Here is a 21,920-nt window from a genome sequence, read left to right on the forward strand (position 1 = left end):
CTTCGTGTAAATGACTGCGTACCTACATTTTTCATCGCTTCGTACCGCTGACCTGACGTCGAAATTGACGCGCCAGCAATATATTGTTGATACTGCCTTCCCAGTGGTTCTACCGCTTCTTTTATTTTCACTTATGTCAATACGACCGTCGTGGAAAACGCTAGTGCAAAGTAAAAACGATCGTCCTAAAATATATCTTTAGTCCATCCTCCTGCTTCACAAATTTCCATGTTTCTGTTGGTGTCATTCCCGCTCTCACTCCGTATCTACTTTCCCTCGGATAACGTCTACCTTTTCTACACCAGCCGTTTCTTCCACTGTTTTAAACAGTGCGCATGAATTCATTATGTTTTAGAGATGTTTATTCAGTGTATGTACACCGCGTGATAAATTACGTCATATATACTACGCCAGAAGGCAACATTTTGCTTAAAATGAAGACTTAAATCAAAGATAACTTTTCTTTTACTCGCCAGCTGATGTCATATTATATGGACCGCTGACGTTATAAAACAAGTGAGTACAGCTTGCGATTTTCCCAAGGGTAAAACATTGCCACCGCTGTTCTGAGATTACTCCTTGGATTTGGACTGTTGGTGTCGATATACTGAGATAACTTCCGGGATGTAAACTGATGTTGTCGCTGTTTTAAGAAAATTCCTGGGATGTGAACTGTTGGTGTCGATGTACTGATATTGCTTCCGGGATGTGAACTGTTGGTGTCGATGTACTGATATTGCTTCCGGGATGTGAACTGTTGGTGTCGATGTACTGAGATTACTTCCGGGATGTGAACTGTTGGTGTCGATTTACTGAGATTACTTCCGGGATGTGAACTGTTGGTGTCGATGTACTGAGATTGCTTCCGGGATGTGAACTGTTGGTGTCCATGTACTGAGATTACTTCCGAGATGTGAACTGTTGGTGTCCATGTACTGATACTGCTTCCGGGATGTGAACTGTTGGTGTCGATGTACTGATATTGCTTCCGGGATGTGAACTGTTGGTGTCGATATACTGAGATAACTTCGGGGATGTAAACTGATGGTGTCGCTGTTTTAAGAAAATTCCTGGGATGTGAACTGTTGGTGTCGATGTACTGAGATTGCTTCCGGGATGTGATCTGTTGGTGTCGATGTACTGAGATTGCTTCCGGAATGTGAACTGTTGGTGTCGATGTGTTGAGATAACTTCCGGGATGTGATCTGTTGGTGTCGATATACTGAGATAACTTCCGGGATGTAAACTGATGGCGTCGCTGTTTTAAGAAAATTCCTGGGATGTGAACTGTTGGTGTCGATGTACTGATATTGCTTCCGGGATGTGAACTGTTGGTGTCCATGTACTGATACTGCTTCCGGGATGTGAACTGTTGGTGTCGATGTACAGAGATTGCTTCCGGGATGTGATCTGTTGGTGTCCATGTACATGTACTGATAATGCTTCCGAGATGTGACCTGTTGGTGTCGATGTACTGATATTGCTTCCGAGATGTGAACTGTTGGTGTCCATGTACTGATACTGCTTCCGGGATGTGAACTGTTGGTGTCGATGTACTGATATTGCTTCCGAGATGTGAACTGTTGGTGTCCATGTATGAATTGACTTCCGGGATGTGAACTGTTGGTGGCGATGTATGATATTGCTTCCGGGATGTGAACTGGTGGTGTCCATGTACTGATATTGCTTCCGGGATGTGAAAACTGTTGGTGTCAATGTACTGATATTGCTTCCGGGATGTGAACTGTGGTGTCCATGTACTGATATTGCGTTCCGGGATGTGAACTGTTGGTGTCGATGTACTGAGATTACTTCCGAGATGTGAACTGTTGGTGACGATGTACTGAGATTACTTCCGGGATGTGAACTGTTGGTGTCGATGTACTGAGATTACTTCCGGGATGTGAACTGTTGGTGTCAATGTACTGATATTGCTTCCGGGATGTGAACTGTTGGTGTCAATGTACTGATATTGCTTCGGGATGTGAACTGTTGGTGTCGATTACTGAGATTACTTCCGGGATGTGAACTGTTGGTGTCGATGTACTGATATTGCTTCCGGGATGTGAACTGTTGGTGTCAATGTACTGATATTGCTTCCGGGATGTGAACTGTTGGTGTCCATGTACTGATATTGCTTCCGAGATGTGAACTGTTGGTGTCCATGTACTGAGATTGCTTCCGAGATGTGAACTGTTGGTGTCGATGTACTGAGATTACTTCCGAGATGTGAACTGTTGGTGTCGATGTACTGAGATTACTTCGGATCGTGAACTGTGGTGTCTTATGTACTGAGATTACTTCCGGGATGTGAACTGTGGTGTCGATTGTACTGAGATTACTTCCGGGATGTGAACGTTGGGTGTCGATGTACTGAGATTACTTCCGGGATGTGAACTGTTGGTGTCGATTTGTACTGAGATTACTTCGGGATGTGAACTGTTGGTGTCGATGTACGAGATTACTTCCGGGATGTGAACTGTTGTGTCGATGTACTGAGATTACTTCCGGGATGTGAACTGTTGGTGTGTCGATTGTACTGAGATTACTTCCGAGATGTGAAAATGTGGTGCGATGTACTGAGATTACTTCCGAGATGTGAACTGTTGGTGTCGATGTACTGAGATTACTTCCGAGATGTGAACTGTTGGTGTCGATGTACTGAGATTACTTCCGGGATGTGAACTGTTGGTGTCGATGTACTGAGATTACTTCCGGGATGTGAACTGTTGGTGTCGATTTACTGAGATAACTTCCGGGATGTGAACTGTTGGTGTCGATTTACTGAGATAACTTCCGAGATGTGAACTGTTGGTGTCGATTTACTGAGATAACTTCCGGGATGTGAACTGTTGGTGTCGATTTACTGAGATAACTTCCGAGATGTGAACTGTTGGTGTCGATTTACTGAGATAACTTCCGGGATGTGAACTGTTGGTGTCGATTTACTGAGATAACTTCCGGGATGTGAACTGTTGGTATCCATGTACATGTACTGAGATTGCTTCCGGGATGTGAACTGTTGGTGTCGATGTACTGAGATTGCTTCCGGGTTGTGATCTGTTGGTGTCCATGTACTTATATTGCTTCCGGGATGTGAACTGTTGGTGTCGATGTACTGAGATTACTTCCGAGATGTGAACTTGTTGTGTCGATGTACTGAGATTACTTCCGGGATGTGAACTGTTGGTGTCGATGTACTGAGATTACTTCCGGGATGTGAACTGTTGGTGTCGATTTACTGAGATAACTTCCGGGATGTGAACTGTTGGTGTCGATTTACTGAGATAACTTCCGAGATGTGAACTGTTGTGCGATTTACTGAGGATAACTTCCGGGATGTGAACTGTTGGTGTCGATTTACTGAGATAACTTCCGAGATGTGAACTGTTGGTGTCGATTTACTGAGATAACTTCCGGGATGTGAACTGTTGGTGTCGATTTACTGAGATAACTTCCGGGATGTAAACCGATGGTGTCGCTGTTTTAAGATAATTCCTGGTATGTGAACTGTTGGTGTCGATGTACTGAGATTACTTCCGAGATGTGAAATGTTGGTGTCGATTTACTGAGATTACTTCCGGGATGTGAACTGTTGGTGTCGATTTACTGAGATAACTTCCGAGATGTGAACTGTTGGTGTCGATTTACTGAGATAACTTCCGGGATGTGAACTGTTGGTGTCGATTTACTGAGATAACTTCCGGGATGTAAACCGATGGTGTCGCTGTTTTAAGATAATTCCTGGTATGTGAACTGTTGGTGTCGATGTACTGAGATTACTTCCGAGATGTGAACTGTTGGTGTCGATTTACTGAGATTACTTCCGGGATGTGAACTGTTGGTGTCGATTTACTGAGATTGCTTCCGAGATGTGAACTGTTGGTGTCGATGTACTGAGATTACTTCCGAGATGTGAACTGTTGGTGTCGATGTACTGGGATTACTTCCGGAATGGGAACTGTTTGTGTCCATGTACTGAAATTACTTCTGGAATGTAAACTGGTGCCATGTACTGATATTGCTTCCGAGATGTGAACTGTTGGTAACTAGTACTGATATTGCTTCCGGGATGTGAACTGCTGGTATCCATGTACTGAGATTGCTTCCGGGATGTGAACTGTTGGTGTCCATGTACTGAAATTGCTTCCGGGATGTGATCTGTTGGTTTCCATGTACTGAGATTGCTTCCCGGATGTGAACTGTTGGTCTCGCTGTACTGAGATTGCTTCCGAGTTGTAAACTGTTGATATCCATGTACATGTACTGATATTGCTTCCGGGATGTGAACTGTTGATATCCATGAACATGTACTGAGATTGCTTCTGGGATGTGAACTGTTGGTATCCATGTACATGTACTGATATTGCTTCCCGGATGTAAACTGTTGATATCCATGTACATGTACTGATATTGCTTCCGGGATGTAAACTGTTGGTATCCATGTACATGTACTGATATTGCTTCCGGGATGTGAACTGTTGGTATCCATGTACATGTACTGATATTGCTTCCGGGATGTGAACTGTTGGTGTCGATGTACTGAGATTACTTCCGAGATGTGAACTGTTGGTGTCGATGTACTGAGATTACTTCCGAGATGTGAACTGTTGGTGTCCATGTACTGAAATTGCTTCCGGGATGTGATCTGTTGGTATCCATGTACTGAGATTGCTTCCCGGAAGTGAACTGTTGGTCTCGCTGTACTGAGATTGCTTCCGAGTTGTAAACTGTTGATATCCATGTACATGTACTGATATTGCTTCCGGGATGTGAACTGTTGATATCCATGAACATGTACTGAGATTGCTTCTGGGATGTGAACTGTTGGTATCCATGTACATGTACTGATATTGCTTCCGGGATGTGAACTGTTGGTATCCATGTACATGTACTGATATTGCTTCCCGGATGTAAACTGTTGGTATCCATGTACATGTACTGATATTGCTTCCGGGATGTGAACTGTTGGTCTCGATGTACTGAGATTGCTTCCGGGATGTGAACTGTTGGTATCCATGTACATGTACTGATATTTCTTCCGGGATGTGAACTGTTGGTATCCATGTACATGTACTGATATTGCTTCCCGGATGTAAACTGTTGGTATCCATGTACATGTACTGAGATTGCTTCCGGGATGTGAACTGTTGGTGTCCATGTACATGTACTGATATTGCTTCCCGGATGTAAACTGTTGGTATCCATGTACATGTACTGATATTGCTTCCGGGATGTGAACTGTTGGTCTCGATGTACTGAGATTGCTTCCGCGGATGTGAACTGTTGGTATCCATGAACATGTACTGATATTGCTTCCGGGATGTGAACTGTTGGTATCCATGAACATGTACTGATATTGCTTCCCGAATGTAAACTGTTGGTATCCATGTACATGTACTTAGATTGCTTCCGGGATGTGAACTGTTGGTATCCATGTACATGTACTGAGATTGCTTCCGAGTTGTAAACTGTTGGTATCCATGTACATGTACTGATATTGCTTCCGGAATGTGAACTGTTGGTATCGATGCACTGAGATTACTCCCGGGATTTGAACTGTTGGTGTCGATATACTGAGATTACTTCTGGGATGTGAACTGTTGATCACGATGTACTGATATAGCTTTTGAGATGTTAACTGTTGGTTTCGATGTGTTGAGATTACATATGGAATGTAAACTGTTGGTGTCGATATACTGAGATTACTTCTGAGATGTAAACTGTTGATCACGATGTACTGATATAGCTTTTGAGATGTTAACTGTTGGTTTCGATATGTTGAGATTACTTATGGAATGTAAACTGTTGGTGTCGATGTACTGAGATTTACTCCGGGAGTGTCTGTTTGGTGTCGAGTACTGAGATTACTTCCGGGATGTGAAACTGTTGGTGTCGATGTACTGAGATTACTTCCGGGATGTGAACTGTTGGTGTCGATGTACTGAGATTACTTCCGGGATGTGATCTGTTGGTGTCGATGTACTGAGATTACTTCCGGGATGTGATCTGTTGGTGTCGATGTACTGAGATTACTTCCGGGATGTGAACTGTTGGTGTCGATGTACTGAGATTACTTCCGGGATGTGAACTGTTGATCACGATGTACTGATATAGCTTTTGAGATGTTAACTGTTGGTTTCGATATGTTGAGATTACTTATGGAATGTAAACTGTTGGTGTCGATGTACTGAGATTACTTCCGGGATGTGATCTGTTGGTGTCGATGTACTGAGATTACTTCCGGGATGTGAACTGTTGGTGTCGATGTACTGAGATTACTTCCGGGATGTGATCTGTTGGTGTCGATGTACTGAGATTACTTCCGGGATGTGAACTGTTGGTGTCGATGTACTGAGATTACTTCCGAGATGTGAACTGTTGGTGTCGATGTACTGAGATTGCTTCCGGGATGTGAACTGTTGGTGTCCATGTACTGAGATTACTTATGGAATGTGAACTGTTGGTGTCGATGTACTGATATTGCTTCCGCGATGTGAACTGTTGGTGTCGATGTACTGAGATTACTTCCGGGATGTGAACTGTTGGTGTCCATGTACTGAGATTACTTCCGGGATGTGAACTGTTGGTGTAGATGTACTGATATTGCTTCCGAGATGTGAACTGTTGGTGTCGATGTACTGAGATTACTTCCGAGATGTGAACTGTTGGTGTCGATGTACTGATATTGCTTCCGAGATGTGAACTGTTGGTGTCGATGTACTGAGATTACTTCCGGGATGTGAACTGTTGGTGTCGATGAACTGAGATTGCTTCCGGGATGTGAACTGTTGGTGTCGATGAACTGAGATTGCTTCCGGGATGTGAACTGTTGGTGTCGATGAACTGAGATTACTTCCGGGATGTGAACTGTTGGTGTCGATGAACTGAGATTGCTTCCGGGATGTGAACTGTTGGTGTCGATGTACTGATATTGCTTCCGAGATGTGAACTGTTGGTGTCGATGTACTGAGATTACTTCCGAGATGTGAACTGTTGGTGTCGATGTACTGAGATTACTTCCGGGATGTGAACTGTTGGTGTCCATGTACTGAGATTACTTCCGAGATGTGGAACTGTTGGTGTCGATGTACTGAGATTACTTCCGGGATGTGAACTGTTGGTGTCGATGTACTGAGATTACTTCCGGGATGTGATCTGTTGGTGTCGATGTACTGAGATTGCTTCCGGGATGTGAACCGTTTGTGTCCATGTACTGAGATTACTTCTGGGATGTGAACTGTTGGTGTGACATTTGGAACATTGGATATATAAGGTGCAGTGAATGAGCGTGGAGATAGGTAGCTAGGCATTTGGAACATTGGATATATAACGTGAAGTGAATGGGCGTGGAGATAGGGCAGGGTGACATTTGGAGCATTGGATATATAACGTGCAGTGAATGAGCGTGGAGAAAGGTAGCGTGACATTTGGAACATTGGATATATAACGTGCAGTGAATGGGCGTGGAGATAGGTAGCGTGACATTTGGAACATTGGATATATAACGTGCAGTGAATGGGCGTGGAGATAGGTAGCGTGACATTTGGAACATTGGATATATAACGTGCAGTGAATGAGCTTGGAGATAGGTAGCGTGACATTTCGAACATTGGACATATAACATTTAGTAAATGAGTTTGGAGATAGGTAGCATGGCGATAGATAGCGTGGCGATAGGTAGCGTGGCGAAAGGTAGTGTGCCGATAGTTAGCGTGGCCATAGGTAACGTAGCAATAGGTAGCCTTGGATAGATAGCATGCAATGAATTGGCATGACGATAGGTAGCATAGCAATCGGTAGCCTTGGATAGATGGCAACCTTTGATAGATAGCATGCAATGAATTAACGTAGCGATAGGTAGCGCGGGGATAGGTAGCTTTGGATAGATACCATACAATGTATTAGCGTGGAGATAGGTAGCGTGGCGATAGGACGCGTGGCGATAGGTAGCATGGCGATAGGTAGCGTGGCGATGGTAGCCTTGGATAGATGGCATGCAATGAATTAACGTGGCGAGAGATAGCATGGCGATAGGTAGCCTTGGATAGATGGCATGCAATGAATTAACGTGGTAACAGGTAGCATGGCGATAGGTAGCCTTGGATAGATGGCATGCAATGAATTAGCGTGGCAATAGTTAGCGAGGCGACTGTAACCTTTGATCGATAGCATGCAATGAATTAGCGTGGCGATAAGTAGCGTGGCGATAAGTAGCGTGGCGATAGGTAGCATGGCGATAGGTAGCGTGGCGATGGTAGCCTTGGATAGATGGCACGCAATAAATTAACGTGGCGGTAGGTAGCATGGCGATAGGTAGCCTTGGATAGATGGCATGCAATGAATTAGCGTGGCGATAGGTAGTAGGCGATAGGTAGCCTTGGATAGATGGTATGCAATGAATTAGCGTGACGATAGGTAACGTGGCGATAGTTAGCGAGGGCGATGTAACCTTAGATCGATAGCATGCAGTGAATTAGCGTGGCGATAAGTAGCGTGGCGATAGGTTGTGTGGCGATAGGTATCGTTGCGATGGTAGCCTTGGATAGATGATATGCAATGAATTAACGTGGCGATAGGTAGCTTTGAATAGATGGCATGCAATGATTTAACGTGACGATAGGTAGCGTGGCGATGGTGGCCTTGGATTGATAGCATGCAATGTTTTAGCGTGGCGATAGGTAGCCATGGATAGAAAGCATGCAATGAATTAGCGTGGCGATAGGTAGAATGGCTAAAGGTAGTCTTTAATAGCTAGCATGCAATGGATTAGCGTTGCGATAGGTAGTCTGGCGATAGGTAGCGTGGCGATGGTAACCTTGGATAGATAGCATGCAATGTATTAGCGTGGCAATAGGTAGCATGGCGAAAGGTAGCCTTTGAGAGATAGCATGCAATGTATAAGCGTGGCGATAAGTAGCGTGGCGATAGGTAGCATGGCGATAGGTAGCCTTGGGTAGCTAGCATGCAATGAATTAGTGTGGCGATAGGTTGCGTGGCGATAATAACCTTGGATAGATAACATGCAATGTATTAGCATGGAAATAGGTAGCATGTGCGATAGGAAGCGTGGCGATGGTAACCTTGGATAGATAGCATGCAATGTATTAGCGTGGCAATAGGTAGCATGGCGAAAGGTAGCCTTTGATAGATAGCATGCAATGTATAAGCGTGGCGATAAGTAGCGTGGCGACAGGTAGCATGGCGATAGGTAGCCTTGGGTAGCTAGCATGCAATGAATTAGTGTGGCGATAGGTTTCGTGGCGATAATAACCTTGGATAGATAACATGCAATGTATTAGCGTGGAAAAAGGTAGAATGGCGATAGGAAGCGTGGCGATGGTAACCTTGGATAGATAGCATGCAACGAATTAGCGTGGCGATAAGTAGCGTGGCGATGGTGGCCTTGGATAGATGGCATGCAATGTTTTAGCGTGGCGATAGGTAGCCTTGGATAGATAGCATGCAATGAATTGGCGTGACGATAGGTAACATGGTGAAAGGTAGCCTTGGATAGCTAGCATGCAATGAATTAGTGTGGCGATAGGTAGCGTGGTGATAATAACCTTGGATAGATAACATGCAATGTATTAGCATGGAAATAGGTAGCATGGCGATAGGAAGCGTGGCGATGGAACCTTGGATAGATAGCATGCAATGTATTAGGCGTGGCAATAGTAGCATGGCGAAAGTAGCCTTTGATAGATAGCATGCAATGTATAAGCGTGGTGATAAGTAGCGTGGCGACAGGTAGCATGGCGATAGGTAGCCTTGGGTAGCTAGCATGCAATGAATTAGTGTGGCGATAGGTTGCGTGGCGATAATAACCTTGGATAGATAACATGCAATGTATTAGCGTGGAAATAGGTAGCATGGCGATAGGAAGCGTGGCGATGGTAACCTTGGATAGATAGCATGCAATGTATTAGCGTGGCAATAGGTAGCATGGCGAAAGGCAGTCTTTGATAGATAGCATGCAATGTATAAGCGTGGCGATAAGTAGCGTGGCGACAGGTAGCATGGCGATAGGTAGCCTTGGATAGCTAGCATGCAATGAATTAGTGTGGCGATAGGTTGCGTGGCGATAATAACCTTGGATAGATAACATGCAATGTATTAGCGTGGAAATAGGTAGCATGGCGATAGGAAGCGTGGCGATGTTAACCTTGGATAGATAGCATGCAACGAATTAGCGTGGCGATAAGTAGCGTGGCGATGGTAGCCTTGGATAGATGGCACGCAATAAATTAACGTGGCGGTAGGTAGCATGGCGATAGGTAGCCTTGGATAGATGGCATGCAATGAATTAGCGTGGCGATAGGTAGTAGGCGATAGGTAGCCTTGGATAGATGGTATGCAATGAATTAGCGTGACGATAGGTAACGTGGCGATAGTTAGCGAGGCGACTGTAACCTTAGATCGATAGCATGCAGTGAATTAGCGTGGCGATAAGTAGCGTGGCGATAGGTTGTGTGGCGATAGGTAGCGTTGCGATGGTAGCCTTGGATAGATGATATGCAATGAATTAACGTGGCGATATGTAGCTTTGAATAGATGGCATGCAATGATTTAACGTGACGATAGGTAGCGTGGCGATGGTAGCCTTGGATTGATAGCATGCAATGTTTTAGCGTGGCGATAGGTAGCCATGGATAGAAAGCATGCAATGAATTAGCGTGGCGATAGGTAGCATGGCTAAAGGTAGCCTTTAATAGCTAGCATGCAATGGATTAGCGTTGCGATAGGTAGTCTGGCGATAGGTAGCGTGGCGATGGTAACCTTGGATAGATAGCATGCAATGTATTAGCGTGGCAATAGGTAGCATGGCGAAAGGTAGCCTTTGAGAGATAGCATGCAATGTATAAGCGTGGCGATAAGTAGCTTGGCGATAGGTAGCATGGCGATAGGTAGCCTTGGGTAGCTAGCATGCAATGAATTAGTGTGGCGATAGGTTGCGAGGCGATAATAACCTTGGATAGATAACATGCAATGTATTAGCGTGGAAAAAGGTAGCATGGCGATAGGAAGCGTGGCGATGGTAACCTTGGATAGATAGCATGCAATGTATTAGCGTGTCAATAGGTAGCATGGCGAAAGGTAGCCTTTGATAGATAGCATGCAATGTATAAGCGTGGCGATAAGTAGCGTGGCGACAGGTAGCATGGCGATAGGTAGCCTTGGGTAGCTAGCATGCAATGAATTAGTGTGGCGATAGGTTTCGTGGCGATAATAACCTTGGATAGATAACATGCAATGTATTAGCGTGGAAAAAGGTAGCATGGCGATAGGAAGCGTGGCGATGGTAACCTTGGATAGATAGCATGCAACGAATTAGCGTGGCGATAAGTAGCGTGGCGATGGTGGCCTTGGATAGATGGCATGCAATGTTTTAGCGTGGCGATAGGTAGCTTTGGATAGATAGCATGCAATGAATTGGGTTGACGATAGGTAACATGGCGAAAGGTAGCCTTGGATAGCTAGCATGCAATGAATTAGTGTGGCGATAGGTAGCGTGGTGATAATAACCTTGGATAGATAACATGCAATGTATTAGCGTGGAAATAGGTAGCATGGCGATGGAAGCGTGGCGATGTAACCTTGGATAGATAGCATGCAATGTATTAGCGTGGCAATAGGTAGCATGGCGAAAGGTAGCCTTTGAGAGATAGCATGCAATGTATAAGCGTGGCAATAAGTAGCGTGGCGATAGGTAGCATGGCGATAGGTAGCCTTGGGTAGCTAGCATGCAATGAATTAGTGTGGCGATAGGTAGCGTGGTGATAATAACCTTGGATAGATAACATGCAATGTATTAGCGTGGAAATAGGTAGCATGGCGATAGGAAGCGTGGCGATGGTAACCTTGGATAGATAGCATGCAATGTATTAGCGTGGCAATAGGTAGCATGGCGAAAGGTAGCCTTTGAGAGATAGCATGCAATGTATAAGCGTGGTAATAAGTAGCGTGGCGACAGGTAGCATGGCGATAGGTAGCCTTGGGTAGCTAGCATGCAATGAATTAGTGTGGCGATAGGTTGCGTGGCGATAATAACCTTGGATAGATAACATGCAATGTATTAGCGTGGAAATAGGTAGCATGGCGATAGGAAGCGTGGCGATGGTAACCTTGGATAGATAACATGCAATTTATTAGCGTGGAAATAGGTAGCATGGCGATAGGAAGCGTGGCGATGGTAACCTTGGATAGATAGCATGCAATGTATTAGCGTGGCAATAGGTAGCATGGCGAAAGGCAGCCTTTGATAGATAGCATGCAATGTATTAGCGTGGCAATAGGTAGCATGGCGAAAGGTAGCCTTTGAGAGATAGCATGCAATGTATAAGCGTGGCGATAAGTAGCGTGGCGATAGGTAGCATGGCGATAGGTAGCCTTGGGTAGCTAGCATGCAATGAATTAGTGTGGCGATAGGTTGCGTGGCGATAATAACCTTGGATAGATAACATGCAATGTATTAGCGTGGAAATAGGTAGCATGGCGATAGGAAGCGTGGCGATGTTAACCTTGGATAGATAGCATGCAACGAATTAGCGTGGCAATAAGTAGCGTGGCGATAGTAGCCTTGGATAGATGGCATGCAATGTTTTAGCGTGGCGATGGTAGCCTTGGATAGATAGCATGCAATGAATTGGCATGACGATAGGTAGCATGGCGAAAGGTAGCCTTGGATAGCTAGCATGCAATGAATTAGTGTGGCGATAGGTAGCGTGGTGATAATAACCTTGGATAGATAACATGCAATGTATTAGCGTGGAAATAGGTAGCATGGCGATAGGAAGCGATGCGATGGTAACCTTGGATAGATAGCATGCAATGATTTAGCGTGGCGATTGGTAGCGTGGCGAAAGGTAGCGTGATGATAGGTTACCTTGGATACATGGCATGCAATGAATAAGCGTGGCGATAGGGAACGTGGCGTCAGGTACCTAGGCGAAAGTTACCGTAGATAGATAGCATGCAATGAATTAACGTGGCGATATGTAGCGTGGCGATAGGTATCATCATCATCATCATCATCATCATCATCATGATCATCATCATTATTATCATCATCTTAGTAGATTTCGTCATCGTCGTATACCACCGACAGCATCAAAAACAACAGCAGCAGCAGGAGGAGGAGCAGCATGACACAACCAATGTAATTTATGATACAGATCGTTTATTCGTCTTCCAGTTAAGATAAACATGGTATGTAGGATTGAACGAATATTGCACATGATACCGCGAGGGCTAAATAAACAAGTTCCAAACGAGAATTGTATAGTTCTCATTACCTTTGAATAAGAATAACATACCAATCCATTCAAGCTTAGGCACATTGAGTTTGTACAAAATATCGTATTACATTTATTTGGAATGAATTCTATAGGTCTTTTATGGTCTTAAGTGGCACTGTTACGGTCGATGGATATTTTTACACGTTACAGAATGGGTTATCGGAAAACCTGTTTTTTACTTAGTCATATACAGTCATAGAAGTAATGAATGAATGACCCGATCTTAGGCCGAAATTACGAGACAGTTGTGGCCCAATAGTTGAGGAGAGGTATTAGTCTTGGATTAAAGGATTAACATTGGAGTTTAGTGTTGTGGGTGTGTCCAGAGAAGGATTGGAATAATAAGCATTGCTGTTGGGCTAATGTTTAAATATTTCTTAAGTTCAGTGAGGTGTTCTATTCTTTTACATTTATAAGGAGGATTACATACGGAATTCGTCAAATTATATACTGGACGTTGATGAAGATTGATTGAGGAAAATGGTGATTACCCGTATAGTTGTGGCCCTCCTGGCGTTCATGATACTGGGAAGCTATGGTGAGAATAGTGTAATAGGTTAAATTCAGCTTAGGCCACAACAAATTGATCATTTGTTCTACGGATTTTGCCCAAAAAAAGTAGGAGCGAGCGAGCGAAAAAAAAAATTAAAATACTTTTTTTTAATTTAAGGCAATTCAGAGGCGAGCGCAAGGCGAAAAATAAAATGAAAAATTAAAAAGTTTATTTTTACTAAATTTATCAGCATATGTCAAGAAATGCTTTTTAATTGCAAACATAGGTTCTTAGTTTAATATAAATGAAGTTTAAATATAAATGAAACGGTTTTGATTGTATCACATGAAAATCTGTCCAATATATAACAAATGGCAATAAGATCCAGTGCTTTACTATTACTTAAGACACTGCCGATTAAATTGCGGGACAAACACAATTGAAGCAGTATTAAACAAATCTGCAAATGTGGCACCGGTCATTATATTAGAGCAGGTGGTGGAATAAAGGATGTTTCCCTTTCAAGACCTCGCCTTTACCATGAACTACAAATCGATCAAAGAAAACAAATGGATAAGAACAAAGAATTGAGAAAATTAAAACCAGTCATTTACTATATAAAAGGTTTTATTTTCTGATTTTACTGATGTTATTTTTATACTGTACATGTATGTGTAATGCACTAGTCAATTGTAACCACAACCCCCATGGTCCGGGGAATAGCGGAGACTTTGACTTCCCGTCCAGCCAACCCCAGGTAAAACCAACGGCACTGCGGGGCCATGGAAGGTTGAAAACACGGCCCATTTCACCGGCTATCTCCGTATACCCCCGGTCCTGGGGGGGGGGGGGGGCATGGTTACAATTGAATGGTGCATAAATACAGACTGTTTCTGAAACATTACAAGTCCTTCTATTTTTCAATTACGAGTATAAAAACTGAGAAATGCATTTTAGATTTAAAAAATAACTCACGAAAACATGTCATTGTTGTAAGTCGAGTGTCCGTGTATTTTAATATAAGTTTTGCACTCAAAATCTGATTTAGTTATTATTTAACACTAAATTTGAGTACAAAACAATGGAATTACTTAAAACACACATAAATAATTATTGCCTTCGACGCTGTGAAACCGTTGTTGTTTACTGAAGACTATAATCCATTGACTATGACACTGATTTTCAATTAAAAAATGTGTTTTTACATTAACGAAAACTGAAAGTATCCCTGCCAAACTAATACCGGAAATAGATAACAACGGTGCGTCCTGCAAAATATTCCCGACAAAAAAGACTGTCAACAAATATCGGCTGTTTTGCGGTTACCCGGACCGATTTTGTCCTGACACGAGGAAAGTTTGCTCGCGGAGAATGTAAAGCATGGAAATACCTTAAAAAAGGCGAAGTCGACGTTGCAGGTTCAAATTTTAAGTAAAAAAACTTCAGAAAAAGAGGATTCAGAAGTAAAAAAAAAATAATATGCGCTGGCCAAATAGTAAGTGCGGGCGCAAAAAAAAAGTTTTTTTATTTTTTTTTCGTTTTTCGAATTTTTGGTGCGGCAAATCCGACGAACAAATGATCAATTTGTTGTGGCCTTATACAGGATATTTTTAATAATACACATGTTAAGTGCGTGTACTGCTTTTAAAGGGGCACAAAATAGCTTGATGCAAAACATTTTGTTTTAAATTCAATGCATCTTTGTTTAACTTATTTGAATTTAGTTCATTGGTTGATTAATGATGATTGATTGAATAAATGATTGATTAAATAAATGATTGATTTAATAAATGATTGATTGATTGTTGGTTGTTGGTTGTTGGTGATTGATTGATTGGTTGATTGATGATGATTGATTGATGATTGATTGATTGATTGATTGATTGATTGATGATTGATTGATTGATTGATTGATTGATTGATTGATTGATTGACTGTGTACAAATAAACAAATATAAGTTCTATAATTGTTGTTTTTTTAAAGTGGGAGGTAGTGATGGAAAAGAAAAAAAAAAAAACAACATAAAAGGTTACTACAAAATGCTCAGATAAATAAGCGCCTTCAATGTTTTTTTAAATCATCACACTCCTGTATCATATCATACTTCAGTCATTTTTTATCGCTATGTCAACGCAATTTACCGCGTATGAGCATAAAATCATTAAAAACTACTTTTATCGCAAATATCTTATGTTGTCAAAAAACTTCGGTCAATATTCAAAGGACAGATGCTTCCAGAGCAAAAAAAAATCTGATTTCAAGACTCTTTCTAGTATAGCATTCGTTTGCACAAGAGTATAGCGTGCAATGATGCCTATTAAAATAATATACAATAGAATGCTCTTATAGAAAGAGTAAAGCATTTATAATTCTGAACCAAGCCATGCTTATTACGGTATGTGGGAAATGAGTTTAAGGTTCAGCTTAAGTATTTTCGTGAGATGTTGACTGAGAACCGTAAGGACTTTACATATACAAAGAGAATGAAAAGAAAGCATTATGCATTGTACTGTGGTGTTTGTTCTTACTTTACAATATATTATGTTTGCTAAATTGGTTTTATAGCATTCAGGAACCATTCGTGGTCGGGTAGTTTGTTGTTGCGCGGTAGCTCAAAAGAAAAGCGTGTGTAAAAAAAAATGAGAGAAAAAAAATGTTTATCATTTGCAATTTTGCGTGGTCGGCCCCCATTTAGCGGGACTCACCGTCTTTCTTCTATCGGTACTGTAACGCTACGATGTCATTCATCAGTGAAAAACAGCCAGTTTTGGGGCTAAACTGATCTCTTTGTCTTTATAAATCGTTTTAAACAATGAGTGGTAATTTCCCCATTTAGGCTTCTAAATTTATGTTTTCCAATTCCACGGGGTGGGTATACGATTTTGTAGAATCATTCTACAGCCAATGGGAAGCGGACACTCTTTAAAAAACCTCAAACCTTCGTCCAGCGCCATGTTCGCAATAAATCGACCTCAGCATGAATGTTGATTGTCAGTCTGTTTAAGAACAGGTAATCGATACCCGACAAGTATCGACGTTTGTCTCGGGGCCGTATTCCACTACCTTGTCAAGAAATATAAAGCGGGACACTGTGTAGTAATGCATTTTTATGAGCGCTTTATAGCCCACCGAAAGGCTTGATAACAGAAAAGAGTTAAACATTGTTTACTTGGTAGACCTTCAGCTAAATCTATTGCGACGCCTAGAAAAAATCACATGCAAATGCTAATCTCAATTTCTGGACTCAACATTGGTTAATACTTTTACAAAATATTCAAAGATATTTAATGCTTTAAGTTCTTCGATTAGGTGTATGGGTCAGATTTAAATACATATTTTCCGAGATTAACAATATTATTTATTGAGTCATTCATAACGATTCGTGTAAAAAAGGAGAAAATATCTCTTTATTGATGTAATTAATTTCATTTTGTAGTACTGTTTTGTTAAAACGTTAATGAAGAGAAAAGTAACGGATTACAAACTAGGGGCGTAGCTAGACCATATGAGATTGCTGTTTGGCCCTGGGGGGACAGGGAACTTGCTCCCCTCTCCAAGCCTTAGGGAGATTGCTGACCCGGCATGCTAGGGGGCAGGGACATGCTCCCTCATTCAAGCCCGTGGAGAATTTACAGGCATATTTAAGACTATAAAAGAGTGCATGGTGTCGGCCTACAGTGCCTATTTTTGTCTAGTGACAACGATCATTTGAAAAAGTGAGAGTGGAATGATCTGTTATTAATATATATTTATAAAAGTAACGTTGTGCATTTTTTCTGCTTTGAACATTTACGACCTGAAGGACCTTCAATGTCTTTTTTAACACATTCCCCCTGTATCACAAACGCCAAACCAATTCATTGAATATTCAATGATTGGGCTGATCGAAGCATATATTTAATACAATAGTTGACATTCAAAGTTTTGTTAAGAGACATTGTACTCATGCATGTAGTTCAGTGTAAACAAAACGAAAACGCATTAAAAAAGTGACAATAATAAGACATTAGAATTAAAATGATTCTTTATGTATTGTATAATTATTGTAATTTATCGTGATTATATGGTGATGTTTTTTGTTCCCCGAAGGTGGGCATATTAAAATCGCACCATCCGTCCGTCTGTCCGCCGGCCGTGTGTCCAGCTCAATAACTCGTGTCGGGCTATACTTTCTCTTGTATGGACACACATTTTAAAATAACTTGCTACATGTGTTCGACATACCAGACGACGTGTGGTGTGTGCAAGACCCGTGTCCCAACTCTAGGTCAAGGTCACACTTCGCGTGTTTTATTACAATGGAAGCTGCATGTAAGGAACAGAGTAGGTTGTCGTGTCCGGGCTGTTACTTTTCTTGTATGACAGATTTTAAAATAACTTGCCACATGTGTTCCACATTACAAGACACGTGTCGCGTGCCTGATCCGTGTCCCTACCTCTAAGGTCAAGGTCACACTTAGTGTTATACATAATGGAATGCTGCATATATAAGGACATAGAGTATATGTTGTCGTGACCGGGTGTTACTTTCTCTTGTATGAACAGATTTTAATAAATGACTTCCACATGTGTTTCGGCATACCAAGACGACGTGCGGGTGCAAGACAGTCCCTTCCCCTCTAAGTCCAAGGTCACACTAGGTGTTTATTCACAATGGAATGCCGCATATAAGGACATAGTATAGGTTGTCGTGTCGGGCTGTAACTTTCCCTTGTATGGACAGATTTAAAAATAACTTGCCACATGTGTTTGACATACAAAAGACGACGCGTCGCGTGCAAGATCTGTGTCCCTACCTCTAAGGTCAAGTCACACTTAGTGAATATCTAATGGAATGCTGCATATTAAGGACATAGAGTATAGTGTGTCGTGACCGGGCTGTTACTTTATCTGTTATGGACAGATTTTAAAATGACTTTCCACATGTGTCGAACATACCAAGAACGACGTGGCGCGTGTAAGACCCGTTTCCCTATCTCTAAGGTCAAGGTTTAATTAGTGTTATTCACAATGGAATGCTAAATATAAGGACATACGAGTGTAGGTTGTCAGTATGGGTGGATGTTCAGAGGCATTTTTAAATAAACTTGCCATATGTATTTGACACTTAAGGCAAATGTCACATTGCAAGACCAAATGTATTGTGTCAAAATACAGGATTTTCAATCCATGGTAAAGGTTTTTGGCACATTAAGGCGACATGTGGTGCACTAAAAACCACCTCTATGTTTTACTAAGTAACATCTAGTTTCATGTGGTGACTTTTCAGATCTACATTGTGTGTATATGATACTCTGTTAGTAAGTCATTCAGTGTTTTTATAATTCTTCATTTGTTCATAACATCCTTGCTTTATTTATTATGAAATGCTGACATATGCACATAGATGTCATAACCGGGCTGTAATTTTGTCATGTTTATGAAGATTCAACAAAAACTTGGCACATGTGTTTGGCATATAAAGATTGTGTGTCGTATGCAAGATCCACATGACATACAACAAAGGTCAGTGTTTGGTCTTTAACTTTCATGTACTGACCTGTCCATAGGTCACATTTGGGGCATTCGTCACATACTGTGACAGCTCTGTGTTCTTATTCATTGTCCTCATTGTAGAAATAAGCCAACCCCCTATGGATTGAAGTAATACTTGTTATGTGTTTTTATTAACATTCGACAACGAATCTAACAAAACAAATCGAAGAACATGATGTGTGAGTATTTTATTTTATAAATTATTCATATATTACAACGACTAACTCAGATTTCTCTTTGTTGTTGAACGACACATCGTTAATTTGTGGGCGTATATTTAAAGTACACAAGCATCAAGCAGTAAAATATATCAATATAAACAATATTCACTATAATACATTGAAGAAAATTATATGTCTAATACTATGCAAAACAAAAATCCCACTCCTAGCAAAAATGAATCTGGGTATTTCATGAAATCACGAATATAGTTCCAACAATATGAACAGATGCCATAAACCACCTTGTTCCATGTATTGGTTGCGTTAATTGGCACTGTCTTTGTCAAAAAGGACCGTTGCCGAAACAGTTTGATGTACACCTTGATATACACATGTATTATTGATTTGCACTCGAATTCACACCAGTGTGGATATTTTATCTTTATTGTTTTGGTTTTTGTTGGGTTTGTTGGTGGGGTGGGGGGGTGCACTGGATTGATACGATTTTCCTGAGACACTCGCGGGCTTATGTCTAGAATAAATATCATTGTGAAGCGAAACAGCTGGTCATAACGGTTCCGTTTGCAGTCTCGATAGTCTCGGTGCACATAGGTATCCATCACCATATATGTTTGAACCGATTATTAGAACGGTTTTATGTTGATGTGCGGTACCTCAAATAATAATAATTTTATGTAGAGGGCAACTATTACTTAGGTTTCTGCGTTATAAACATCATCTATTGTTTTGTATAGAAACTATTTATGCTCGTTATATTATTTTCAGCTGACGAGTGAGTTACCAGGCAATAGGTTGCTATGGTGATGCTTCCGGTGACAGCGTCAATAGTTCTGTTGCATCGTGCAGCACGGGGCGTATATACATAAACGATATTCTTGTTGGAACAAAACCAGCATCAGTCGGTTGTAACATAAAAACAGATATTTTTCCATGGAAAAAAATACATATAATTAATTCAATTTAAGGGATTTGTTCCTTCGTTGACAAATGTATCAATTTCAGATCTTAGACCGCATGTGTCTGTAAACCATATCATTTTACACGAGACCTAGTAAGACTCATATTGACGAATTTCTGTCGAATATATCTTACTCTAACCGGCACATTTAAACTTGGAAAACACATAACACTTACCGCATAGGGAATTATGAACACGCGTTATCGTTCACCTCTGTGGGCCACCCAGTCATGCTTTCTGTCAACATAACACACTACTTCTGTGAAGCGCTAACATCGGACATTCGACGCACGCAACGGTTGGCACTTTCCATTCATTCTTTAAGAGTTTGTCCATCTGTGGACCACCAGTCTTTCCCACCCTGGCGGAAGACTGCTGCACCTACAAACGTTCTACAGACTGTGTGAGGCCCTACACTGGTTCTCACTCATGGCGCCTATCGTCCGACTGTACGGGCGAGTGAAGTGCGAAAAAACAGGTTATCTGGGACGTGATGGCGTTGTGATACGGCATGACATGTATAACCTCACTTCAGCTCCCATTATGGTGCTGGACTACGTGTGCAGAACAAGTAAGGACTGTTGTTCATACGTTCATAATTAGTACATTTACGTTACTAAGCATACACCTGTATCAATGTTAGGCCCGCCTGGGGTAGGGATTGAGGCGGTGGCAATGCGCCCAATGCAATAAGACAATGACTGCGAATTCCATCCCACATTCAATACCATAAGGTTTTCTTCCTTTCATATATAGATGTCTTTCCCAGCTTGTAGTGTAGGTCCCCATGTGATGAAGTGACGGACTGTCGGTACGCGCGACCGGAGTGCCAGGAACAGTTGTGTGTGGATGTGAAGACGATTACTCCTATGTCGGCGGAAAATGTGTCCTCGGTAAGTTGTCATACACATTTATACTTCGAAAATAGATGTAGAAACCTGTGCATGTATCAACAACAAACTGTTGTGCCGACGGATCATGGCGCCCACCATCGAGGTCAAGTTGTCGGGCTGCCGACAAATGAAGTGAACACAATTCTTGAGTGATACCTTAAAGTAGAATATCACACTCTTGAAAATAGATAAACAATATATTTTTTATTAACAAAAGTTTATCAATAATTTGCAGATTGCAAATGGGTTTTTTTAAATCTTGTTTTCAGAGGGTCGACGGGCGGAGAAGTATGCTGCAGGCAGCGTCCCTGCATCGGACCCGAACGCGGAGTGCTCTTATAGCGGTATCTGCCAGTGTCGGGTCGGCCATCGGCTTTAGATGACAGCTGCATTGCAGGTCTGTACTTTATATAAGGAAGTGTCGATGAGGTTAATAAATCATTTACGCACTGATGATTCAACAGAGCACAATTGCACAAGAATTGGCTCATATAGATGTACACGACGAGAAAATAACTCAAAAGTCTCGTCCAAAGTACGAAAAAATTATCCTTATCTAA

The 21,920-nt window shown here is 41.8% G+C and overlaps 1 protein-coding gene across 1 annotated transcript in view; it reads right to left on the reverse strand.

Annotated features, from left to right (window-relative positions):
* LOC128237856 (CUB and sushi domain-containing protein 3-like) overlaps positions 1-16,746 on the reverse strand; it is a 36,976-nt gene extending 20,230 nt beyond the window's left edge. The window contains exon 1 of the mRNA XM_052953436.1: positions 16,731-16,746. Within this exon, the coding sequence (XP_052809396.1) occupies positions 16,731-16,746 (16 nt within the window). The remainder of the gene's footprint in view (positions 1-16,730) is intronic.
* Positions 16,747-21,920: the final 5,174 nt, after the last annotated feature.

Source organism: Mya arenaria, chromosome 6 (genome assembly GCF_026914265.1).
Source record: "Mya arenaria isolate MELC-2E11 chromosome 6, ASM2691426v1".
Classification (NCBI taxonomy): Eukaryota; Metazoa; Mollusca; class Bivalvia; order Myida; family Myidae; genus Mya; species Mya arenaria.